The sequence below is a fragment of the Sinocyclocheilus anshuiensis genome, unplaced genomic scaffold, assembly GCF_001515605.1.
Source record: "Sinocyclocheilus anshuiensis isolate Anshui unplaced genomic scaffold, SAMN03320099.WGS_v1.1 scaffold51, whole genome shotgun sequence".
In the NCBI taxonomy this organism is placed as follows: Eukaryota; Metazoa; Chordata; class Actinopteri; order Cypriniformes; family Cyprinidae; genus Sinocyclocheilus; species Sinocyclocheilus anshuiensis.
Genome location: NW_015548296.1, coordinates 2,664,614 through 2,692,178, shown reverse-complemented (window position 1 = coordinate 2,692,178; position 27,565 = coordinate 2,664,614). Strand labels below are relative to the sequence as shown.

Sequence of the window (27,565 nt, the reverse complement as noted above, 5' to 3'; positions counted from 1 at the left end):
TTTGTTCACCTTGTCATGTTAATTATAATTAAAATGCATTTTGTTTTATTGACCACAATATAATTGCTATTTGTCTGAGAGGGGCACTTTTGAATAATTTAGAAAAAGGGCAGGGGCTTGAGCCCCCAAAGCCCCCCCTTCTGCACGTGCCTGTTGCTTTGAAATAAGATTTCGGCACAAATGCAATTCATTCACTTAGTGAGTGTAACCGTTTTTACAGCTCCGTGACACAACCCATCAAAAGGCTTATATAAACGCTGCAGAATAAGCCTAAAGTTATCAGAGGTGCAACAGCGCATTCATATATATGTTTTCGATGCAGAGTGCAAATGGCTGTGCATTTATTTGTGTTTTTAACTCGATGGGAGTGAAATGTAACTGTCAGAACTCTAAGCTGTGTGTGTTGTCTGTCTCCCCTCTTCTCCCTCCTCCGCTCCACACCCACTTTTTTAGCATTTTTTAAAACTGGTGAGAACTAACCAGTGCTGAAACGGGGGGTTTCATGACCCTTTAAGTTCAATCTGAATAATTCAGAGAATGCTGCTCCCTGAATCTTATATTTCCACATGTAAATTCGAAATTCCACTCACATCAGTGGACAATAAACAAGAAATTGTTTTATGTGAATTGTGCAAATGCTGTGTAAAATAAGTACAGTAAAACAAACCAAAAAAAAAAAAAAAAAAAGTTTGGTTTCAGTGCAATTTTTCTTTTTAAAAAATGAATACTTTTATTCAGCAAGGGCACATTAAATTGATAAAGAGGTGTTTTGCCATCACAGCAATAAATTACATTTCAATTTATATTAAAATAGAAAAGAGTGAATTACTAGTAGTAGTAATATTCAATAATATTATTATTTTTATTCCTAAAAACAAGCAGGATTATTGGGAAACATTCATAATACAAAGTCTGTGTGATTGGCCATTTTAAATTTGAATATATATTTCTTCCTGAAACTTTCTTCTGACTAAAACTATAATAAATATTGTCTTCAAGTACTTTACATAGACATGCATAAATCAAGGTTGTCTGCTACTGGAAAATTTTGCAATTAAACCTCCGCAATTTAGGTGTGCATTGAGTATCACTACTGTATATTAATAATAATGCATTTCTGAATTCCATAACTGATGCCTTTTCAGCTATTTTCATAATTATTGCAATGCATTTCACATTTGTAGACACTATGAATTAGTTTCATATTAAGTTGCAAAAATTACTTTTCATTATTTTGAGTTTCATACAACAACATGTCATCTTTGGTGGCCTTTTATAATAATCTCAAATACACCTGGTTTAAAGCTAAAAGAATCCATAATGCTGCACATCACAATGAAAGCCATTTAAATGAAAAGGGCTGCATTATTAAACATTAAAAAAGGTTGTACAAATCTTGAACAATGCAATCTAGAGAAAACCAGACCTGCTGTAAGACAACACCTGCAGGCTCTAACATGCATTTGGCAAATGAGATAATGTGTCATAAGTTACATTTGTAAGGTTCAAGTTACCAGGACACAAATACTGCCAACAACTTTCACAAAAATAAACAGTAACAGTGAGACTTCAGTTGTCAAAAACCATGCAGAGTCTCATAATAACAGTAGTGAAATGCTGTACCTGTGTGCTATGAAGACGATGACTGGAACTCTTCTATTTAAGATACTGATCTATAAACACATACACACAAAAACAATTAAAAACTGATTAAGATGTAAGCTCTATGAGGTTAGGAAGGTGGTTACATCAACATATCAGGACATATAACTTTCTGTACTTCATATATAGCTTTCTGTATATAATTCATGTTCCTTCATTTTCAACTAGTTGGAAGTCTATCAGGTTACACTTAAAAAAAAAACAAAAAAAAAAACTAAGCACTCCAACCATGTACTAAATTTGTAACTCAAGATCAACTAAATGAAGACCATAGCCTATATTTCACAAAATGTTGCATATTTTTGGTAAAAACATTGAATATATGGCTAAGAGTGACATGAAAATGACAAATTAGTAAGCCTAAAAAAACCCTACAGAAAATACATTTAAACAAATAATCTGTTTACCTGAATACTATAAGCAAATTAATCTTTTATACAGGATTAAATGTCATATATTTGATTTGCTCTTTCTTGTTAGCTTAAACCACTAAAAATATTGTTCAACCACCTTCAAGTCGAAAGCCAGTCCTACACTTTGCAAAACACATTTGCAGAATTAATGCACATTTAATCGCTTTTACCCATAGAGGCCTATACAAACAAGCAGACGACAGCTCATGTTGTAACTGCTATAATCCCTTACACACAATTACGAAGCAAGTAATGTAAAATCATTTCACATTTGACATACTGGGCGTCATGTACAACACAATTGCTATCCAATAATATTAAGAGAACACAAACTACAACAAACTAAGCCGGGGAACAAAACGTACAGTTTTAAAAACACGTATAATCGTCACATTACAAAACGCGCTCAAGGCCCAGTTATTAAACGTGTCTGAGATCCATGAATTCACCCTCGTCTAGTGTAATTTAAGGACAGATAATCAACTCTCAAAAGGATTTCTGATGTAATTATTAATACAGCATTCCTGCATGCTACATTTTAAAATAAATAAAACATAGGCATGGCCGCCCACAGTATTGAGTGTCATAGTAACACACATACACCCCAACAAAACTGACACGAAGAACTAACGCCCCTAACTGCTGTAAAATATACATTTGCGTAATGCAAAGGCGGCGCAAAATGAGAGAAAAAAACAAGTTTCCAGTTGTTACTTGCCAGTTAGCTTAAGCTAATTGCTAGCGTGCGACCTCCATTTCACTGTCCCGATCGTGCGCAGTCTCGCTTACACAAAAGATACTTTCATTCCAGCTATTTTGTTCCTTATAGACTCACTCATGCGGTCTCAAGGTGTATATGACGCAGAAATACAACGGAATACAATTCGAAATGGGCTCTGCGGTATGTACTACTGGTGTTAAATCTAACTCATTTCTGCGAATCGGTTCTTTCGAACAGCCAAAGAATCAATTACATCCGATACAGTGGTTCTTCTTCGTCATCTGGTAGTGACGCCATCACGTGGTCCCTACGTCCTGGCGTTCCAATAAAACCCTATGTACGTAGAATATCAGCTGCTGATTATTACGTTATTGATAAGCGTGTTTATTGTATGTTTATAGGATTTAATGTGTCCCAGTGCCGCAAACGGATCATACCGACTGGTTTCTTGAACCGATTCAAAAAGGGATTCGTTTGCTAATCGTAAGTAGTAAGAGCACTGGTCACGGAGAGCTGCCACGTGAGAAGCGGTTATCGTGTACACGTAATAAATGTATTATTTAATGCCAAACTAATTTAGAGAGAGTTCATATTCATGCAAAATATGCTGGAGACATTTTTAAATATTTTAAACCTGTACAGTTTCCTCAACAGACAGACAATAAAACAGATCTGCACCGACTAGGTTTATATAACGTTAACTTTACCTTCCCCTCGTGCAGAAAAATACATAAACATACATTAAGAAAAGTACTTCACATTACGATCAATTAGATTTAAAAGCGGCAAAACAATGCACAGGTCTAGTGCAAAACCAGAGGACTGCACACACCCACTTTGTCGACACAGTAAAGTCAAAAAACGTTATTGCATCTAAAAAAAAAAATCGTAGTAACCATATTTAATAAAGACGGAATGCAATCGCATACAACGCAATTGGTAACTTAGATAGTTTAGAGAATAACGTACAATCAAATTGTAATTTAAAAACGTGACTACCAATACACAAGGGAGACATAAGTTACATGTTTAAACTCATACAACGTTAGCAAAACAGATTCGGCTTTATTTAATTTAGAGACAAAACCTGAGCTGTTTACTAACGTTAGCGTGTCCCAGGTTGTTGGACTCCATATGGAATAATCTTTGCTTATAATTTCAAATAACTGTTAAATATGGGGTCTCATGGCGCCATTACTGGAGCGCGAGGTTCTCTGCTGTAAAACTGACTAACTGTATCTGCATCTCTGTATTTATTCAGCACAGACGAACGGCGAAATAGCATGCATTAGTGGTCAATACAACTAGAAATGCATAAGTTACTCACTTGTTAGCATTAAGATCGTTCGGCCTACGGTCAGTGCAACGGTATGACCTCCATCTTCTCTTCTTGTTGATGATGGTGGCTAATATGCAGTATTTGCTTTGCTTGTAGTGCATAGCATGAGGCAAAGCACATTCGAAGCGGAAGTTGTAGAACAGCGACGCAGTGTCGTGGAGGTGAAAATGCACCATCTGAGAATATCTGGCATGCAGAAGTGCGCCATCTAGTTTGCAGTTGAAAATCTGACCTCCTCCTGCTTGGCAAAAACCATGCATGCAATACCCCATGTAAAAAAATCAAACTGGTACAATTTAATTATATTATTCTGATGCGATTCGTTAATAATTGGGGGTTTACATATTTTATTGTTATTAGTAATAGTAGTCAAACAATTGATACAAATATTTTTTCATTAAAATATCTTTTAAAATAGAATTTACTTGCATTTGCATATGATATCTACTTGTATTACACTGGGTATTATAATAGACTAATCAGAATGCATTATAAGAATTCTATATTTGATGCATTGAAGTTTTAGTAATGCATTTTCCATTTTTACACCCCGGGATGTCATTTTTGACAGACACATAGCAAATGAGTGCATATTATTAGAGAGGATGTTACACAAACATTGGATTCTGACTTGCCTTGTTGCCTTTCTTCAGATTCAGCCCTCAATACAAGATTTGGCAGCAAACAGAGATGTCCACAAAACTATAAAGCAACAAGTCACCACAATCATTCTGTGGCAAAAACAAATAACTTCTTTTTAGAATTACTTTAACACAACCCAGAAATGTATGTAGGATATAACATTTCAAAGATTTTTGTGAATACTGTCACATTAAAACACATCGAAGGTCCAAATAAAGTAGTTTTTTTTATAGTCAATCAAAGAATGACTCCAATGTGAAGCACTTTTATCAGGTGTTCTCTTTAATTCGCTTGCACCATACAAAAACTATTAAATTACAATTTAGACTACCAGATCTTTATATACAATATGTAAACATCAATCTGTTCTTCTTTAGACTGACAGCCACTCTCAACCGCTCTCCTTTTCTGTATATGGTTTGAAATAACATATGTATGCACTATTAGCAACATAACATAAGGAATGTTTCTGTTTGGGGTTCATAGATACAGTATCTTATGCGTTCTTAAGAATCTGTTCTTCAAACATTGAGAATACAGCATCATATGAATGATATATGCAAAATTATAACTAACAAAAACTGCATTAAACAAGTACTTTCTTAATCACCTGTACTGGTGAGAAGTTACAGTCCTGTTAATATTAAAATGTAATAAAAAAATAATAATACATCTCGCCAATGTTCAAATAAAATGAATTGGGTACTTAAAAAAAAAAAAAAGGAAACATAAATTACTCATCTTAAAAGTAATTATCTTAACAATTCTTTGACACCAACAATATAAACAGGACAAAATCTACTATCATTCATCAATGATCTAACACTACCTTTCGACTTTAAGGTAAACTTAAAAAGAGAACCATGAGATCCTACTGATGTCACAAACTTCACCATCAACAGATCACAGAAGTGAACAACAGGCGAAACAGAAAAAAACAAAGGCATTTAAGATACAGGAAATCAAATAAACAGAGCCTCACTCTTATCTAGTGATAATACAGTTTTACCATCTCTTTTCCATGGAGACACACAATCGAAACAAGATAGTGATAAAGTAGTCATATTTTGTGGAACAGTGTTTAAACTCATCTTAGCGATGTATCAAGATATAATGTAGTCTTTTAAGTTTTATATAACCAAATGCTCTTTTCATGAAATAGCATGAATAAGAAATGAATACAACACAATACTCTTTTTAGCTTCTGGAACTGGAAAAAAAAAACAAACAAAAACAACCATTTCGCTGTAATCATTTTTAAAATGACTGATGTGACTCATCTTTGAAACATTACCAGCAGACGAGGCTTTCGGAATATTATAAATATATTTTGGCAACATTAAAAAGATGAACTTAAAAGTTATCAGACCCCACGTACGACAAGATTTAAAAAAAAAAATAATAATAATAAACTGGTCTTTTTTGTTTACAATCGAACCCAACAAAGAAGCAGACAACCCTCTCAAACCTACAGCAGGAAATGTTTGGGTGGTCTTTGTGTCTTAGAATTGGAACATTCAGACAGTCGTATACAGAAAAAAAAAACAAGCACAATCAGGCAAGACAAATGTTAGTTAAAACAATTTTTGTAGTGAAGAATTTGACAACATCTATGTACAGCTGTACAGACATAAGTGCTGATGTAGTGTATGTTTTGTACATGTGAGCTAGGACATAGTGACAGCGACACTGTCCTTGGCTTTATCCACTTCACTGTCTTTGTCTGCAGGTGTAGCAGATACAGTCTCTCTAGGTGAGTTGCTCGGCTGTCCAGGGGCTTTGGGAGTAACATCTATGCTGCTTTCTGACTCTTGTTCTTGCTGTGAAGATGTTGCTGGAATGCACAAAGTCATTTCAAACACCTATTAATAAGACGAGCCATTCCATACACTACTTATATACACAAGCGTTCAGTTTCTTTTTTTGTTGTTGAAAGAAATACTTTTATTCAGCAAGGATGCATGAAATTGATGTTACAAAAGACTTCTAGAATAGCGAAATATATCATGGTTTCCACTAAAAATATGAAGCAGCACAACTGCTTTCAACATTGGTAATAATAAGAACATTTTCTTGAGCACCAAATCAGCATATTAGAATGATTTCTGAATGATCATGTAACACTGAAGACTAAATATAGAAATAAATGCATCCTTGGACTATAGTCTGATATTATGTCTTACCAGACTGTGTGCATGACTTCATGTGCTCAGGCCAGTGTGCTTGTTGGCAGGGATAGTCGCAGTAGCTGGTGTTCCAGCAGCAGTAGAAAATGGCCTCCTTTCTGCAGTTTGCACACCATTGTTTCTTTTTAGTTTCATCTACAGCCTGCTGTTTCTCCACCTCCATCTGTTTCTTGACCTCCGTCACGATTCGCTCTCGCTCCTGCTCAAGACTCTGCCTCATCTCTGCCATGGTTAGCTCTGAGTACATCACATTTACCAAATATGCAGTCAGGATGGATTGTTGATGCACAGTATATCGGTACCATGTCAGTAGGGCCCTATAGAATCGGTTTTATATTTCCCCAAATTCCATTTGACTTTTTCTCAAATTATTATTATTATTTTTTCCCGTTTTGACTTTGCTGGATTCCATTTTAATGGTTAAATTAAATTCTAGTAAACAAAAAGCATGTCTAATTAATTGAAAAAGATGTACTACAACAATTTATTACAACTATAACAAAAATGTAATCATTAGGGCTCTATGAAATTTGTTTTAGATTTTCCAAAATTGAAGTGCTGTAATGTGCTTGACATGTCATGTGTGCTTGAGTATGTGTAGTAAAGGAAATTGCTTGTCATTCACACAGACATGCATACTTTGTATTGTGATAGCATTTTTTTAGCACACCAATTCATATCATGTTAATTAGGTGTACTGCCTATTTTGATTTATAAATTCATAATTTATACATATGACAAATTCTGCATTATACTGTAAATTCCATTTTTATGACTGGATTCCGTGATTCTGTCCATATTTTCCACACTGCGGAAATCACAGGGATCTATATCATTTAACCAGCGATATTACAGATTTTTAGTTTATTGCTTTAGGCAGATATTGGAAAATACATGCTCATCCCCTGCACAAAATAATTTCATTATTGGTGCATCCCTACATTAAATAAACTACACTAGTCAACATTTGAAGTGGATCAAAACCTTTCATCAAAATTGTCCTAAAACCAAAATACGTTCTTGCCTTAAGACAACTCTGATGAACTTTTTTGATCCACTTCAAATGTTGACTAGTACTGTATTATCAGAAAATCACATACCTAAATTGTGCTTCATCTCTGATAATTCTTGTTGATGCAGCCACTGCAGTTTTTCAATTTCAATTCGCAACCGTCTAATCTGTAACATCAAAATAAAAATGGCTGTTTTATTCATATTTTCAAGGTGTTAAATAATTCACCCACAGTGCTTTGCACTTCTCCAGATTTACTTAACAAATACAAACCTCTGCTATTGTGTTTCCCGACGTGCTTTTGGTAAGGTCATTATATATCTCAGTCATTGTCCCTTTAATTGCATCCATGATCTGTTAATAATTTAAAAACAGTGTGTTAAACATCTATAATTGTGTTAATAGAACAATTCAAATGGTTTTCATCTAAACATATAGTTTGCAACCCCCATTTTCTTAGCAATCTCACTTTGTTAGTGTACTTCGCTATATCAGCTGCTACATCTGCAGATGTGGTGGGGATCTGGAAGTCTCCAGTTGTGGATGTTGATGATGAAGAGGAAGAGCTGATGGTGGGTCCTGCCATCATGGAGGCTGATACGGGTGTGCTGGTCACCAGTGTGACGGCAGAGGTGGAGGTGGTGTGTGGCGAGTCTTTCTGTTGTACTGCTGGAGAAACACAACCACCAATATTATTACAAAGTTTGGAACAATTAGGATGTTTGAATGTTTTTGAAAGCTGTCTCTTATGCTCAGCAGAGCTGCATTTACTTGATTAAAAATACAGTAAAATAGTAACATTGTGAAATATTTTTGCAATTTCAATGAACTTTATATTTTAATTCATTTTAAAATGTCATTTATTCCTGTAACGCAAAGCTGAATTTTTAGCAGCCATTACTCCATGTGTCACAATATCCTTCAGAAATCATTCTAATATGCTGATTTGGTGCTCAGTTCTTAAATATACTGTTGAAATACAGTTGAATAATGTTTTTTGTATTTTTGATCAAATAAATGCAACTTTGGTGATGTACATATGACATTTATATCGTATTAATTCAAATCGACTGCATACTTTTCACAGACTGTCGTGTTTGGTATCTGGTGCTGGATGAAGGCTGCTGTCCCGACGAGGATGACGAGACCTGCGCTTGCTGCCGCGGCTGTTGGCTGCGCTGCACCTGCGTTAACACCTGCGCCTGCGTGGCCGGTTGCGTTTGGCCCTGCTGCTGCCTATGCACCTTCTGCATGTGCCACTTTTGAGAGGACGTCTGAAACTTGGTGGTGGGGTTCCACACGACGGCCTGCTGCACCACAGGTACAGTATCTCGGGGCAGTAAGGGCCGCTGCTTTTTTACTGTGTTGGTGGAGATGGGTGATGAACTGTTGGCGGTGGAGGGAATGGTGATGGGGAGGGTGGAGGAGGTCAGATTGGTGCTGGTTGGAGCTGCTGTGAGGGGTATTATGTTAAGCGGTGCGGCCAACGGGGACTGAGATGGGTCCTTAACAGCTGGGGAGGAGGAAAGGACCGTCGAGTTTTGAGGCTGGGTTAGGCTGCTTGAAATTGGAGTGGCTTTACCTGCAATCAAAGAAAATGATAGCATGAAACATGGTTATTATAGTTAACCAAACACCATAAAAACACTTTTTTTTTTACTTGAAATAAACTCTTTTTTAAAAGATAGTTGCCAAAGTAACACTTCTCATTTTAATTTAGTTTAACCTGATGTACTAAAATAACTAAAACACACAACAAAATTAACATTATTAGCAGATATCAAAAATACTGACAAAATGTCAAAAACACAATAAAATGACAAACTAATGTAACTAAAATGAAAACTGAAAATATAAAAATAAAAACTATTTCAAACTATTATAAAAAAAGACATTTGTTGGTTTGTCCAGTTGAACCTGGTTCTAAATCCCCCCAATTAATAATGCACTCAGTCATTTATGTTAATAAATATGACACTTATCTTAGACTTGATAAATACATACATGCGCATGAAATACTGATTTAAGATAAAGGTTTTTAACTACAAAAAACGTCTACTCCAACGTACAAAACTACTGACTTAGAAACAAGACAAAGACTACAACAATATGACGGTAATATTAATAAATCTCCTCTGAGGTGATTTTCAATTTCATCACAATCATTAACTGAGGCGCAAGATGGCGCAGTTGCGTTTGTATGAGACGAGAGAGCGATTCCGATGTGTGGCAAGAGCGTTGACGACAGCATCAGGCAAGTTAAAACGTTTTCGCTTACCATGCCATTGTATACATTTGCAGTCACTCATCATTTATTTATAATGTAAGTGAAAATGTCTGATAATAATGGGGTTACTTAGTAGTAGCAGTCAGCAAGTCATGTGATCATGTAGCGATCAGCATGAAGGAACTCGGATCCATGTAAAAATAAAATAAAAGCAGTTTTATTTTACGTGGGTCGGGGTTGCTTTATAGATGTAATTTATATAAGTTATATATTCAGTTTATATTATTCATTAGTTATTTATTTCAATATTTCTTTGATTTATTTTTAATTACTTTATAAATAGAATTACTGAGTGCACCTTTAAACATCAAGTGATTTGTTATTGTTTTGCAAACTGGTTCACTTTTAATGTTAACATACAATGGTGGCCAAAATTATTAGAACACCTGACAGATCTGAAAATATTGAGCTTTTTTTGCCTCCAAAACATGATTCCATTTCATAATGTTTGTGAAACATGCAAATGGTTGCTCTGAGCACAACAAATATCAGATGAAGCGAGTCTTACTGTTTTTATCCACTTTTAACTTTCATATTTGGTATGTCCACCTTTTGCAGCAATGACAGCAGCACATCTCTCTGGCATAGTTTAAGTATATTTCCTGAGAACGCCAACACTAATGTTATCTCATGCCTTCTGAAACTCAAACCAAAGGCTTTCCTTTGAATATACAATAGATCTGTCCGGTTTATTTTCCAACTCGCTCCAAATTTGCTCGATGGGGTTTAGGTCTAGACTTTGAGGGGGCTTGTCCATCATTTTCAATGTTCCAGCAGATTCCTTCTGTCGCAAGTAGTTCCGGCAATAGTTCGTTTTATGGGTACTGTAATGGCCAATTCAACAAAAACAACTGAAACCTCTTAAATATGCCAAGTGTTCTAATAACTTTGGCCACCACTGTAAAACTTACTTGATGCTGCTGGTATAATGGCAATTGGCTGATGTTGCTAGAAGTTTTACCCAGACTTGATTCTTACAATGATTCATTAAGGAAATCTGACCTTCAGGTTTGGAGGCTGTGGGCTCTTTGAGTGCGGTGACAGCGGCTGAATCTTTCCTGTTCCTCTTCATCTCCTTCCCTGCCTGCTCTTCTCCCAGGTCGATGACCAGCTCCCTCTCAGAGTCCGAGTCCATGTCTACATCCACAGATGCCGGCTGCACGGCCTCTTCAGAGCCCTTGGGTTTCTCTCTGGAATCTGGGGATGCGGGAGCAGCTTTCAGTTTCTCAGGAGGTTCTTTCTCGGAATCCATACCTGGTTTGTCTTTAGCTATAGGCTCGGAGGTGTTTGTTTTTTGGCTGGTTTCTCCTTTGGTTGCTGTACTGGCTGTTGCAGCAGACTCTGTGCTGCTGTCTTTGTCCTCACCAGTAGCCACTGATGGTTTTGACTTTTTCTTGGGTGGCTCTTTCTCATTTTTATCATCAACTGTGTTTTTGTCGTTTTGGCCGCTCTTAGATTTCTGTTCATCATCGCTGCCGTATTCACTGTCGCTGGAGTCAGACTTGTCGGATTCCTCTGAATCACTGTGCTCTACTCCTTTATACACATCCTCAGATATTTCATCTATACCTGCGAGATAGAGTAAATGTTTAACCTTCAGGAAAGTAATACAATGGCTGCGTATTCTCTATCAATAATTCTTCTATTTGAAATGTTCAAAAAATTTTTTTGTTTTGTTTGTTGGGACAACAGTTTTATTATATTAAGAATTCTAAAAATGCTATTCTAAAAACTATTAAGATATGTAATGAGTTAAGCGAAACTGTATTTGACCTAACAGGGAATATATAGGCATAATTAGTCAAAAATGATTTATGTTTTGTCACAAAACCACGTTGGACTAACAAAACAAAAACGTCTTCTTAAGAAACATAAGAAAATACATCAGGAGAGTTTTAATAGAATGGTTTGTGAATGGCAGCAAAACACTGGAAGCTGTTGCAATTGCGATTGTACGTCAGTTTAAACTGTCAAAATGGCTGATGACGTAACCTTGACAGATTTCAATCTGAACTGACCCAGCTGTGCTTTGCAGCTCTCGATGGTCTTATCCAGGTTGAGTTGGAAACGGCTCCTGATCTGTCTCTTAGGGGAGGTGAGGGAGGGCTGAGCCCCCTGCTGCTGTTGTTGCTGGACACTTTCACTCAGCTCCTTCAGGTCCATCTCTGCTTTACTACGATCTGAAAGAGATCACAAGGCTCTCACTAGCCCATTATGAGCATATCTAAAAACATATGGACTGAACTGAGTAATACTGAAGTTTTAAAGGGGTCATATGATGAGATTTCAATTTTTACTTTCTCTTTGGAGTGTTACAAGCTCTTGGTGCATAAAGAAGATCTGTAAAGTTGCAAAGACTAAAGTCTCAAATCCAAAGATATTCTTTATAAAAGTTAAGAGTCAGCCACGCCTACCTAAAATGGCTTGTTCTAACACACCCCCACATGTCTACGTCACTATATGGGAAGATTTGCATAACGCCGCCCAAATGTTCACGCAAAGAAAGAAGGCGTAACTTTTATTCTCGCTGTAGTATTGTTGCCGCCGCCATGTCGTGAAGGCGCTGTGTGATTCTTTGTGAAAGCGAAACTACTTTGTTTGGTCTTCCAAAAGAGGACGATATCCGCTTCGTCATGCCTAGAGCTGATTCGTGCTGGTTGCTGAGGAAATACAACAACTTTGCGCTGTGGATCGCCGGATTGGCTTTCACCGTGGACGAAGCGGAGTTCAGCCTGGGGTCGTCACATGTGGTTGCCGCAAGCCTCCTTCGTCGAATCCGCCGGCCGCGCCGTTCTCAAGCCCGCCGCCTCTGCTCACTCTAGCCCTCCGGCCGTTCCTCACTCTAGCCCGCCGCCGCTCACTCTAGGCCACCGTGTGTGACGCTGTGTTTCGTTGTGAAAGCAAAACTACTTTTTTTTTAAGACACGACTAGAAATCAGTGGTTAAGTTGTATTTACAAGAACCAGAACACTTCAACCCAAATATACAGATGTGTGCAGCACATTTTATGGAGGACTGTTTCCTGATCCTGGGAGAGTAGACTACAATGCCGGCTGTTCTGACTCACAGACTGTAAGTACGTTTTTTATATTTAAAGCAAGTTTTTTGGGCAGTGTAGAGTAGGGCTTGTTGTTTGTCATTTCTCCGATCACAAATGCAGGTTTTATGTTTACATGGCGCGATGCACCGTGATTTTTTGAACCTTAAACCGCATAAACACATTTCATTACACCAAATACACAAAATAATGTTCTTTTTAGCAGCATCATATGACCCCTTTAAATTTTAATTCATGACATCTATTTTTAAACTACAAGATGTCATGTATAAATAATTTCCAGGAAGACAGAGAAAGGCTTTTTGTGGAATAACAACACCAATGAATTATCCACATTGAGACTTTAATGTCTTATTATGAAGAAATTAAGTAGGGTCAATTTTGATTTCATGTTTACTTGCACACAGGACAACATATTGCCTTGTTTCTGTTCACATTGTACACTTATTATGTTATATGTATATTTTAAACATTTTTATGCACATTGTATACCATTGTCTCCATACATACATTTATTTTAATTTATTGCCTTCAGTTTAAAGTAGAACAGTAGGCAGGATGTGATATAACATATGCTTTATATATGCTACCGTACCAAAAGTATGGAGTCAGTAAGATTTTTTCCCCTTTTATTCTGCAAGTACGCATTAAACTGATCAAAAGTGACATTAAAGCAAAATATTTCAAATAAATGCTATTGTTTTGAACTTTGTATTTATCAAAGAATCCTGTACAAATGTTTATCACTGTATAAGCAGCACAACTGTTTTCAACACTGATAATAATAATAATAATAAGTAATGCTTCCTGAGCAGAAAATCGGCATATTAGAAGATTGGAAGTAATGATGCTGAAAAGTCCAAGCTTTGCCATGACAGAATTATATTAAAATAGAAAAAGTTCATTCACAATATTTCTGTAAAAACTGTGCTTTCTATCAAATAAATGCAGCATTTGAAAAATATTACAAATCTTATTGACCCCACACTTTTGGCTATCATCAAATAAAACAATTAATCAAATAAATAATCAATGGATGAATCAACCGAAGGAAGTTTACCGAGGTTGAGGTTGAGGATGCTGCCAGTAGTGGGGGTCTTCTCCTGTTTAACAGGGGTGCTGGGAGCCGGTGAATGGAAAGGTTTAGGGCTCTCTAAGGTGTTTCCTGTGAGACCTGCTCTAGGAGAGGCAGGCGATGCTGTAATAGCAGAAATAAGCTTTAATCATACATACCGCTGTTTAAATATTATTATGAAATGTATTTTTGGTCGCACTTTATTTTAAGGTACAATTCTCACTATTAACAAACCATTAACTACAACTTTTGCCTCAATAAACTCCTAATTTGCTGCTTATTAATAGTTAGTTGTTAAGTTTAGGTATTGGATAGGATTAGGGATGTACAATATGGTCATGTAGAATATGTGCTTTATATGCACTAATAAACAGCCAATATGTTAAAATAGGCATGCTAATAAGCAACTAGTTGATAGTGAGAATTGGTCCCAATACTAAAGTGTTACCGCATTTTTTTTTTTACAGAGTCTAAAACCATAACAGTACATGTTTTTTGGCAGGTTGCTTCAGTTTCTACTATATAGCTCTTTTTAATATGTTTGACATGTGAACAGTGCATACGCTACACAAAGCAGCAGTGTGTTTTAATGTTCTATATACCAGTGCAGTCCACTGACTCCTCTCCAGTGTTGTTATGTGGCAGAGCCGCTCTCGCATGACCTTTCTCTGCAGTCTCCTGTTCTCCATCAGATCCCGTATGGGCAGAGGAGTTAGTGCTCATTGGTGAACGAGGCATGTCCGACATCGAGATTCGCCTTCCTCTTCCACTCCCTACGTTTCCACTGGACACCATGCTCTTTCCCACGAGCAACTTAGGAGATGCTGTTACATCAAAGCTGAACTTGATCTTCTCCTGTTTTTCAGGTTTGACGGAGCTGCTAGGGTTAGCGGGATCCAGGAGCATCTGGAACTGGTTGTCTGGTGTGTAAGGTGTGCGAAATGGAGCGTAATTGAAGACTCCAAATTTTTTCCGGATGTTCTCTACGTATACTCCCATCTCCTGCATGGCACTGTTGAAGATGCTCTTGGTCTTCTTCACAGAGAAGGGGATCTCTTTGGACATGAGGTAGCAGTTGTTAATAGGAACCCAGGCCCTTTAAATAAAAACGGATAAGTTAAGTTATGCTTGACCCCAACTGTTTTCTATAAATTTTGTGAAGTGTCATGTAAATTTGTCTTCAACTAGACTGAAAAAACATCGCAATATCATTCACAGCCAATCAAAACATATTAGTTTTAGCTATGAGAAATGGTATTTTGGAGAAATGTAGGGTTGCAACATCTGATAAAATTGCAAAAGAAAAACAAAATTATTAGTTGGGTCTGTGCACATAGAAGCTCAGTAACATTGTTTTATGTAAACACACACAAAACCAATAAGGCAGCAATGTCAATAAAATAATTAAAATATTAATCTTGATGAAGTACTTGTTCTTATTTAGAGTTTAAATGAATAATACTTAATTGAAATCCTGCACGTAACACATGTAATAAAACTGTACTGTAACAGTAACTGTAACAGGATATTAATTTATGAAGTTTCTTACTTTTATAGAATAAAATATGTATTTTTTGTAATAATGTAGCATTCATATTTAAACCTTTAATTGCTAGCACAGTTCCATTCATAGTTAAATTCAGAAAAGTAGGGCTGCAAAATCTAATTAAAATTGCAGCAAAAAAAAAAAAAATCCATAATGAAAATAATCAATAACATATTTTATTAGTTGGGTCTGTGCACATAGAAGCTCAGTAACAGTGTTTTATGTAAACACACACAAAACCAATAAGGCAGCAATGTCAATAAAATAATTAAAATATTCATCTTGATGAAGTACTTGTTCTTATTTAGAGTTTAAATGAATAATACTTCAGTATTGTACATACTGAAATGTACAAAATTTAATTAAATGTTAATAGAAAAATAAAAAATATTAATTTTCATGAAGCATTTGTTCTTATTTAAAAGTTTAAACTTAAATTAAAATTAAACTTCAACTATTTAAATTTAAATTATTAATACTTCATTGAAATCATGCTTGTAACATTTAATGTAACTGTACTGTAAAAGTAACTGTAATAGGATATTTAAGAACTTCCTTACGTATATAAAATGATGTATTTTCTGTAAATGTAGCATTCATATTTAAACCTTTAATTGCTAGCACAGTTACATTCATACATCTATATAAAATTGTAATATTTATTACATGATAAATATTAATAACATAAATATGTATATATGTAATATTATTTAATAATTATAATAGTTAATACATGTATAGACTTCAGAACACTGGGCAGAATGTGGAATCACTTTTTTTTTATACTATAATAATAAAAAAACTTTTAAAATTAATTTTTATCCAAGTAATCAAAGAAAGTCTCAACCTGTAAATGTGCTGTCAAAATCCTATTATGCAACACTGCTGACTGTCACTTCTGGTAAAAACTCAGATTAACATGGAGCAAATTGATTTATTGCTTGACATTTGTGAATGGTTTGGAAGACCCAGTTCAGCAGTCCTCACCTGTCATGCTGCCCAAAGAACCGTGCATCCACTTGTCCATCTTTGTCTCGAAGAGCTTTAGCAGGCCAAAATGGGAATCCCTTCAGCTTGGCCCAGACCAGAGGGTGGGGGTTGCTCTGATAATGTGATGCACAAAAAAATCGCATGAACATATGGTTAACTCACACTAGTTACTATGTGAAGAAGGAATTTCATTTTGTTTAGTCTAATACACTCACACATGGTTCACAAAACCAGTTGTCCCTTTTCTGGCATGCAGAGAGATAGCACTCTGGACAGACCTCGATCTCATTCATCTGAAAAGTAATTGTTTTTTTTTAAAACCTGGCACTGAATAAAGTGTTTGCGTATTTTGGCTTATAATTTACAGTACATACTTCATGTTCACAGATCTTTACAATAACTTTAGCCGTTGCTGTAAGCTTATGGTTGCCTAAGAGAAAAACAGACGCAAAGAGTTTTAACAAAACAAACATTCAGCAGAAACAAATTTGACAATACTGTTGAACAGTTAGCAACTGACCTCCATTATAAATGATGCAGTTGTGCAAAATCCACTTCACATCAGCCAGGAAAGCCTCAGTGGAGCCGTACATTTTCTTTTTAATATTCTGAATAAGAACAAAAAGTGAACACACTAATAAAACACTTTTATAAGATGCCAGATATTATACATTCCTAAGGACCTGAGTGTGTCGATTTTTCAGAATCAAATGCTTCACTTTCACCTTTTCTAAAGTGCAGAGATCCATGGGATGAAATATATACTCTGCATAATCAGGATGCTGTTCCAGCAACACCGGCTTCTGAAACGGCTCCGTCTGAAGAAAAGAAAGAAATATTTTTGTATTAAAGTTAAAAATAAAAAAACACATTGTAATACCTCAATTTTCACAGTAATCACAGTATTTTTTGGCAACCAGTGCTTCCCGTTTCTTACGGTAATTTGAATAGGATATTGCACGCACAGAATGACACTTGTGTTGGCATGCCATTTAAAAAACACGTTTAACCCAACCAAACAAACCAAATTGTGATGTGAAAAGCTCTAGTGTGAAAGCAATCCTAAAGAGCACCACTGACACATTCATGAAGCTTTTCAGGTGGGCAGAATGTGCCCGTGCTTGTTCTATGAGGAAAGGGGCTTAAATGTAAGACTCTCATTTCATAATGAAGTGTACAATGTTAAAAAAATGGGTAAAGCAGTACAATGTCTGATAGTTGCATTGTTTTTATCATTGCATTGCGAGATCTAGGCACAACTCTCTAATATCATGGACTAAATGATAGATCTGCAAAGTCATGAAACTTACACCAGGCTGCTTCATCTTCTGGAGAGCAAACTTCAGCAGGAAAGACAGCTGGTCCAATGTGAGCATCGTCATAGCTTTACTCTGAGTCTCTATGCACTCTGCAACTGTTATTTTCTGTAAACAAAAGCGAGAAATACTTGAAGCTTTATTTTAATGCAAATATTAAAGGGATGTTTCTATGTCATAAAAAGCAGAATTTTCTTCCTTTTTTGATATCATTCAGATATCATTGGCATGGTATGCCGCCAGTTACAGCTTATGTTTATTATTCAGCAATTACAAATTTCAAATGCAAAAAGTCAATCATAATTTAATTTACATACAGTATAAACATTATAAAATTACAGAAGCAAAATCAGCCAGTTGGAAAGGGTGGGAAATTGTCAGGTAAATCTGAAGTTTGACTTTTTGGTGAAAGAAACCTTGATTATTATTATTATAAATGGACTTTGGAAAAAAAAAAGAAAAGTAAAAACTTGAAAGTAAATATAGCTGATAGATATCACCATACTTCCCCAGTTGACTGATTACTTTAGGAATTGCAAACATTTTTTGTATTACAAGTTTTCTAAAATGTCATGTTTAGGAATATACAAAACTGGCATTATCTAAATAAATATGCAATAATTATCATACATTTCCACAACAGATATTTAAACACAGGATAAAGCCAGATTCAAAATGATTGTTTCATTTTGTTGACATACCAAGGTCAAAGGTTTTTACAAAATGGATTCCTGTATTTTTTTTTTTATCAAAAGAGTGAAAAATTTAAGGGGGTCTGAATACTTTCCGTACCCACTGTATATATAAACATGAACAACTGAAACAACATACAGAACTACCAAATTTTGCTATAAGTTTGATTGCATCATATAATAATTGCTGTTAATAGTGTTCATCGTCTGTTTGATTACGTCTTTAATTGATTTTTCCGTACATTTCTGCCATATGTACATTAACTGACAGTCACCACTGATAAGCTACCACTAAATATTGTAGAAACTTAATTTGCTATAAATATATATATATATATAATCAGGTAATTTAAATAAGAAGAAAACCTCTCTAAAAAAAAAAACTTTATTTTTAGAATAAAGATGGAACAAGACTGTAACGTTTGGTGTATGTAAGAGCTACTTAAGTCAAGGGGTGGGGGGGGGAATCTGAAAACAGCCTTAAAGATATGTATTGCATTTGAAATCTAGACACAAATAGAGAAAGTTCATAAAATAAACAACATTTATGCCTGTAGTATCTTGCCCTAAATAAAATATTTACAAATGACTAACAATCTGCATTGTGAAGATGATTTTTTAGACAAAGTGGAGCCGCATGCGCCAGTACCTCACATTCAGGGCAGAACCAGTCTCCTTCGGGCTCTGCAGCCAGTTTGAGGCACTTAGCGTGGTAGACGCGCGGGCAGAGCTCACAGCAGAGCACCTGGCCCTCGCGGTGGCACACCCAGCAGTAGAAGTCATTCCGCCCGTCCTGCGGTACAACATCAACAGGGTCTGTGGTGAGTGCGGGCTGCTTCACATAGTAAAAGGGACCATGTCTTAGTTCTGACTGGAATGCGGGCGAGAGAAACAGAGGGTTGGGGTTTCAAAACATGGGTATTAAAGATAACAAGACAAAACCAACAGGCACAAAGGTTATCGATCAAGAAGTGGCATGGAAGGACAGAAGAGGGCAAATGTAGACTAATGAGCATTGAATTAATGGCATTCAACCTGTAACATGAAAGTAAATGCATCCTTGTTAGAGAAGAAAACAAGCTTAGGACTAATAATTCATTGCAGCTGCATCATAGGCTGTCCCTGGATACACATTTCTGCTTAGCTTGCATGACAGCCGCCTGCCTTGCGTTTGTTTGGCTGGGCTCATTATATTAAGGCATGGACCTTAGGTTGTTTGCGAAAATTAATTTCACTGTCAAAAGATGACACTTTTATAGAAGGTAAAATGTTTTGTTTGGATCCACTGCAAAAACAGTAGTGGTCAGCTCGAGGATTTATCAATAACCTATACCAGGGCTTGACAATAAGAATGGTCTGTCCGCATATGGTTGCTGTTAAGCAAACGCTCATGGTGTGAGATGCTGAAACAGTAGATGTGATGATGCTTAAAGGGATAGTTCACCCAAAAATGAAAATTACCCCATGATTTACTCCCCCTCAAGCCACCCTAGGTGTGTATGACTTTCTTCTTTCAGACGAATACAATCGGAGTTATGTTAAATAATGTCCAGGCTAATCCATGCTTTATAATGGGAGTGGATGGTAGCCCAAAATTTGAAGTCCAAAAAATTGCACCCATCCATTATAAAAGAAGTCCACACGGCTCCGGGGGGTTAATAATGGCCTTCTGAAGCGACGCGATGCATTTGTGTAAGAAAAATATCCATATTTACAATTTTATAAACCTTAATCTCTAGCTTCCGCTAACTGTCGTCCAGCGGAAGACGTAGGACGTAGTTGTAGCATAAGCTCCGGTGAGAATATGCTAGTCTCGCGAGAAACAAGTTTTGTTTACAGCAAAGGAAAACCAGTGTCCTCTTGGCTTATATCGAAATCCTCCGACATTTTTCTTTACAAATCCTCGTTTTGTACTACTAATTCGTGAACGGTGTTTTGTTTCGCTCTCTCTTCTGCACTTCCACGTTCGTCACTTCCGTGTTCGTCACCGCGTTTGCCTACATCCTATGTCTTCTGCTGGACGCCACTCTCTCGTGAACGCACGCAGTTAGCGGAAGTTAGAGATTAAGGTTTATAAAATTGTAAATATGGATATTTTTATTACACAAACGCATCGCGTCGCTTCAGAAGGCCATTATTAACCCCCCGGAGCCGTGTGGACTTCTTTTATAATGGATGGGTGCAATTTTTTGGACTTCAAATTTTGGGCTACCATCCACTCCCATTATAAAGCATGGATTAGCCTGGACATTATTTAACATAACTCCGATTGTATTCGTCTGAAAGAAGAAAGTCATATACACCTAGGGTGGCTTGAGGGTGAGTAAATCATGGAGTAATTTTCATTTTTGGGTGAATTATCCCTTTAAGGTGTGATGCAATGGCTACATCGATCAAAACACGTATGCCAACAGGTCACAAATAAAACAAGAACACAGGAATGCATTAATACATTGATAAATGCTTGCTACTATAATAGCCTGATCAAACAGACCTTTTGATTTAATATTCATTGATTTAATTATTTCATTTGTTGGACATCAGTCCTTTATGCACTTAAAATGTGGCTTTGCCTTTGTATAAATATAGCTGTTATTCAAATTATAAATCCATATTATTATAGTTATTTAATTCTTAAAAACGAAGTTGTTAAAGATAATTTACTCCACATCTGACACTTAATTTAAAAACTTAGCTAAAACAGCTAAATGTTTCATTTTCTTGTTGCTAAAACATCAACAAAATGTTTTATGTTTCAAGAAAGTACGCTTGAAAAACAACAGGAAAATTAAGTATTTGCCTCTATTTGATTTTTTAATCTGCATAAATCTGTTAATTGTGAGAGCAATTACATTTAATCAGTAAAAATGATTAACATGAAATATTTAAGTGGTTAAAATGTATGAATTAGTTTACATTTAATAAACTGGATTCATGTATTAAATATATATACCTGGTTATTGTGTATTTAAAACATGTTTAGTTTTTTTGTACTATTACATAAATCTAATTTTTACTTATTTCAGTTATACATGACTAAAAATATGCATCACATTACGTTTATTATAAAACAGTTTAATCCAAATGAATGAACATTTTATATGCTATTAAAATACATAAATCTTAAATATAGGCCTAAATATTTTGTGTGATAAGAGTGACAAGATTTTGGTAATACCTAAAATTAAATAAATAAATTTAACAAAACATTTGCAACCAGAAAATTGTATTATTAATTGACAAGGCTGTTGGCAGATTTTGTAACATTTGCCAAAAGTGCACACAAATCTTAAAGTGGCCAAATATAAGGTAGGCTTCTTTACAGGTTTAGCAAATCAGGTGTAAATTTGAAAACAAGCGACCCTGAATGAACTACATCATAAAAAAAGTACATCCATATTAGGGTGAAGGTAATGATGAATACCATCAAATCTTGCAGTCTATCACCACGGCGAAGCCACCCAAAAAAACGGATCCTGACACAGACACTGAAATTAGTGAATAATGGACATGCCGGACCGAACAAGGGCTTGTAAAAAGAGCGAAAGTTGCACCTGGTCTTTACTGTTATTGACAGCTCCTGGTTTCTTCTTCTTTTTTACAGGACTAGAGGAGGATTCCGAAGGCGAGTGTCCATTTGAGGAATGAGGAGGGCTGGAAACCTTGCGCTTAGGGACGGTCCTTTCTGCTGACCCTTGATCAGAGACTGCACAGCAATGGTACAAATCACTGACATGAACGTAGAGTTAAAACTGTAGGTATAAACTAAACCATACTGAAAAAATTTTATCCGACCACAAAGCATCAACAAATATGAATGATTAACTCTGACATTTTTTTGCGCTGGTTTGACACTTGAATGTGGAAATAAATTTGTGAGAGTGCCACAAAGGACAATTCTCACCCTTGGATCGTGTTGCGATTTCCATCCCTTCAATTGCATCTGACTCCTTCCCTCCTCCTTCAGCCAAACTGCCACAATTAAAAAAAAAAGAAAATCAATGATATTTAAATGTCCATTTTGTATACCTGCTGTTTTGTCATTATGTCACCTGTATTTCTATGTCTTCTCTGTCTACATGGCATCACTAGGTTCTGTCATTCAGAAACATAGCTTTTCATATCACTGCTATGCTGATGACACTCAACTCTACCTCTCATTCCATCCTGATGATCCGACGATAGCTGCTCGCATCTCAGCAGTGTGTATATTATATATATATTATATATATATATATATATATATACATACACACAGTACCTTGCTACGTGTACTGCGTTAGGCTAACCGAGACTTGTCATTTGCACTTATATATTGTTGCTCTTTTGTTAGTTTTGACTGTTTTTATTGTCCTCATTTGTAAGTCGCTTTGGATAAAAGCGTCTGCTAAATGACTAAATGTAAATGTATTTCTCATGCCATTCTTTTTGGTAAAAGAAACCGCTTTACTAAAATTTTGCTTTAATTTTTGTTTTTACCCTTAGAGGGAATGTGTTTGGCAACAGTGACGCTAAAAAGACAATGAAATCTATCATAACTTCATTTTATCAAACATCAAGCAAGCAAATGTCTTCATATAGTACTTCACTGAATTTAGGTTTTGTTTCAACAGTTTGAATGCAGAAGAGAAGGACGCTTTGACGTCAAATTCACAGCATGGCCTCCATCAGACTCAACACAATATGCTTATTCTCCACTCCTAACAAATGCTAATCTGAAACTTATTGTTATAGAAATCGAACATTAAGAATAAGCAGATTAAATAAAACATTTTGTGTCAGGTTTAACTTGCAAATGAGAATTTGATACTAGCAAAAACAAATCAGCTTGTGGCAGTTCCTGATGGTTTCGTTAACAAGTGACATGGCATATAAAAACATCAAATTTTATGTAAATATATACAAAAAAAGGCAAAGCATTTTCATAAACAATAATGGGCTTTTCTCCAATCCAAGAACACAACAGGCAACCCAGTTTAATTCTACACTGCAAAAATTTAAATACTATCTAAACTATCTAAACATTTCTTCAAAACAAGAAACATTTACTTGAGAATCAAAATGACCTAAGATATTAAGTCTTCTTTTCTGAAAAACGTATGATTAAAACAAGATAAAAAATATCTACCTATGGGGTAAGAACCTTTAACTTGATAATTCAAAGGAAAAACAAGATTAGTTTTCTTAGCCTACTGGCAGATATTTCTTTTGTTTTAAGCAAAGACTCACTTAATTTCGATATTTTTACTTTAGAAAACAAGATATCATTTTGCTTCTGAAGTAAATATCTAAATTTAAGAATGTTTGTACTGAAACAATACAAAAATACTGAGTAAGACTATTATATTTTGCAGTTTATTACTGCCTGAAGTAGCGCCAAGATGGTTTCCTCTCACTGCCAAGAGAGAACTTTCTATTAGAAATCTCAATAAACACACAAATGCCATCTGAATATGATATGCACATCAGACCGATGGCCCATAACTCATCAGATTAGGCGTCGTTTGATGCCAATGCTGAACCTCTGTGGAAATTTCAATTTCGATGCGCCACTTGGACTTGAAACCTTCCAAGCGACATAACGTTTCCCATCATTTTGCAGCCTGAGCGGTTTTAAAAAGGCTCCTTTTCTCTCCTGATGCCTGGGTTATTATCACACACACCCACCCACCCACCATGTCTTGTTCATGAACAGAGGAACAGAGAACATCCTCCATGAACAAACCTCAAGATGATCAGAGAATCACACTGTTATTGACATTTCCCAGGTCTATCTAATGCGCTTGCCCTGATGTGGCAGTGATATCTTGCTCCGTCCTGCACCCCCAACCTTCAGAGATGCAGATGGGGAGCATCATGCACAAGGCAAACATCTGTAGAGCTTGAGCACTTGCCATCTTTTGGCCTTCTCACATCCAACCTACATGCACCATCCACTCCCCACCCGTAGCAGAATCCAGTTCCTCTTACGCAAACAACAACCCGAACACATGAGTTAAAAATGGCAAAATACAATCACAGATACACCTATAACCTTACCCTTAAACAAGCTTCCTCCCCAAAAACACACAGTCACACTAGCATTGTATGACTGTCCATCTAAAAACTGACATATAATAACAGCATACCTTTTTCTTTACAGGCACAGAACACAGATTCTTCAGGCTGAGCCTTTTAAATGTGTTTTTTTTTTCAGATATAAAGGCAGTGAGGGATGAGACAAAGATAGGTGCAGAATTTTCCAGAAGGGCCTTGCTCTCCCTAGTGCTCTCAGAGCGATTGTCAATCTTTAACCTCAGCTGTGTGCTGCCGATTGGTTTGAGAGCCACACGGAGACGCGCGATTGGGCGGCTGGTGCTGTGTGTGCCACACAGGCTCTCCCCTGCTCTGATACACTGCTGCAATGCAGGGAGGGCTGCTGCTGCTGCTGCCATTCACCGGGAAAATGCTCGTATTCTACCCTGAAAACTACCAGTGTGAATAAACATGGGATGTAGATGTTCGGACAATCATGTCAGATGGTTTTATTCTCCTCCCCTTCTTGCAGTCACGGTGAAGGGCGACCATTTTGTTAAGTAGGAGCCGAATGGAGATTTGACAAATGAGCGGCTCGCAGGAATGCAGCAAGGGCCTTGTGAACACCAAGAGACAAAGCAAAGGCTGGAAAATGTAACCGGAGTTGTGGTAAATTGCAGGGCTTGGGAATACTCCTTATGTGCTGTCATTTAGCTGCTCAAGACTGACTTACACTCAGCCGGCTGCCAAAATGAGCTCACGTACCCACTAAAAATAATTTCAATTGCTCAGTGATTTTGTAATAGGGTCAAGGATGCTCATTGTCCAGTCTGGATCCATTGATTCATTCACATGCATGTTAAAAGATGTGCACATACAATGACTGTTTTTAATGAGCATGTTTTTAATGCATCTATGAAAAAATGGAAGAAAAAAGCCGAAATAAAATAATAATTAAATAGAATTAATTAATAATAACAAATCATAATAATAAAAAAATTATTACATTTTCAAAAAAAGCCTTTATTAAATATATGTATTTTTAACCTTGAAAAAATATATTACAACTTTTTTGACGATGATTAAAATGTGTACGCAATTTTATTCAAGGTGCAAAAAATTATGATTACACATGACATTTTTTGGAGTAAAATACATTTAAACTTATCTTAATTTTTTTTTAAACAATAAAACAAAAATGAATCATTTAATATTTTGGAAATAATTTTTTTTTATTTGTCTACAACTAATAATGATGATTTTAAATTATTACCTATAATTCAAATGATTTGTTTTCTTATATCTCCCTGTTGTAATTAATCCTCTGCTCTTTTTTTAAACAACCAAACTGAACCATCCCCCTCAAATCTCAGCAGTTAAATAATAAATCACATTTCTAGAAGTATAATCTCAAACAGATATCATGAACTCACAAGTGCCTGATCCTGTCAATCAGACAGGTGAAGCTGATAAACAATAAGGTTTAATCACTTGCGTTAACAGACAAACTGTCAAACACGCAGGTTATTTTACTGACGATGACTGCTATAGCAAGTTAAGAACAAGAACAACAAAAAACGCCTCTGTTTGACATTATGGTTGTGGAAAAACACCACTAGTCCACTGCTTTGACCTTCTGATCAGACCCCTGCTGTAGTAAATACAGTATCCAATGACTTGCCATCCAAGAGAAATATTTAAAATGCTGGCTACAAATGTAACATCAAGTATGCCACATTAAGAAAAAATGCTTGCATTCACAAGACACAAAAACAGTCTTTGTGGTTGCACAGTCGAAAGCGGAAGTCTGTCTGAAATGGCTGCCAGCTCATACCACAACTAAGTTTTGATAAAATGCCTGGCCTGTCCAGAGTCTTTAAAACCTGAGTCAACAGACAGAAGCCTGTAGCTATTTAACCAAGAAAGGCAAACACAAGACTAATTCACCATCTATATGCATCTGTTTATAGAAAAGAAAGACTCTTCTATTTCTAATCCAATAACTCTTTCAACAGAAGCTTTCTGCTGTGTGGTTTTGCAAATTAGGCCTATATCCTGAGCAAAATGGACATTCAGCATTATGTCAGCCATTGAAAAGTGTTCCCTTAACTTGCAACCTGAGCCAAAACTGCTGCTCGATCTTTCTGATAGTCTACATGTGCGCTTCCTCTTACAGTCTGTACTGTCTGCTCCTCAGGGCCTTCCATTTTGAGAGGTCTGGCCTGTGACACAACCTAACACGACTGTGCTCCTCTCCGGCTTTAAAGAAACATTACTAGGAGAGTGACTAGGAGAGGCCATTTTGGTCACAGTGTTAGCACAGGCCAGCCATGCGAGCCTGGAGACTAAAACACAGTGTGAGTGTGATTTCTGAGTTGCCTCTGCCTGCCAGGATCCAGCTCTTTGGTGTTGGGACAGGTTTTTGTCCCCTGTCTCTCAGAAAATCCTGTATTTCTGCATGACACAATGCAACCATTAGCATGAACAGGTAGTGTAAAAAGCATATAAGCAATGAAAAATCTCTTACCTCTGTGGATGCATGGCTTAAAACAGTGGGTAATGTCAATGCTTATTAAAACATGGAGGACAGCCCTCCCTCTCTCTCTCTCTA

General features: G+C 36.2%; 2 protein-coding genes and 1 long non-coding RNA gene across 7 annotated transcripts in view; 1 reads left to right on the top strand and 2 right to left on the bottom strand.

The window, feature by feature from the left end:
- The window catches only part of LOC107656039 (death-inducer obliterator 1-like), a 26,334-nt gene extending 22,024 nt beyond the window's left edge, over positions 1 to 4,310 (bottom strand). The window contains 2 exon segments of the mRNA XM_016443694.1: positions 1,624 to 1,673; positions 4,124 to 4,310. The gene's annotated coding sequence lies outside the window, so the exon portion shown is untranslated.
- LOC107656042 (uncharacterized) lies at positions 3,144 to 9,127 on the top strand. Of its 2 annotated transcripts, none has more exons than XR_001630514.1 (3): positions 3,144 to 3,279; positions 6,507 to 6,530; positions 9,063 to 9,127. It is a non-coding gene; the product is annotated as an uncharacterized LOC107656042 (long non-coding RNA). The 2 variants fall into 2 exon arrangements; XR_001630513.1 differs by lacking the exon at positions 9,063 to 9,127 and adding an exon at positions 7,093 to 7,138.
- On the bottom strand, positions 5,486 to 27,565 carry zmynd8 (zinc finger, MYND-type containing 8). 4 transcript variants are annotated; one of them, XM_016443696.1, is made up of 20 exons: positions 27,482 to 27,565; positions 22,844 to 22,911; positions 22,494 to 22,645; positions 19,589 to 19,810; positions 18,242 to 18,355; positions 17,657 to 17,749; positions 17,452 to 17,539; positions 17,306 to 17,361; positions 17,147 to 17,224; positions 16,929 to 17,044; positions 14,998 to 15,491; positions 14,381 to 14,518; positions 12,281 to 12,442; positions 11,265 to 11,831; positions 9,054 to 9,557; positions 8,445 to 8,641; positions 8,249 to 8,329; positions 8,064 to 8,142; positions 6,961 to 7,200; positions 5,486 to 6,611 (listed from the first exon to the last, which is right to left on the bottom strand). In XM_016443696.1, the coding sequence occupies exons 1-20, from the start codon at positions 27,493 to 27,495 to the stop codon at positions 6,445 to 6,447; spliced, it is 3,630 nt and encodes a 1,209-aa protein (XP_016299182.1). In that variant the 5' UTR covers positions 27,496 to 27,565; the 3' UTR covers positions 5,486 to 6,444. The 4 variants fall into 4 exon arrangements, with proteins under 4 accessions (XP_016299182.1, XP_016299181.1, XP_016299183.1 ...); XM_016443695.1 differs by having other exon boundaries at positions 5,487 to 6,611; positions 8,445 to 8,644; XM_016443697.1 differs by lacking the exon at positions 27,482 to 27,565 and adding an exon at positions 25,068 to 25,795 and having other exon boundaries at positions 5,487 to 6,611; positions 8,445 to 8,644.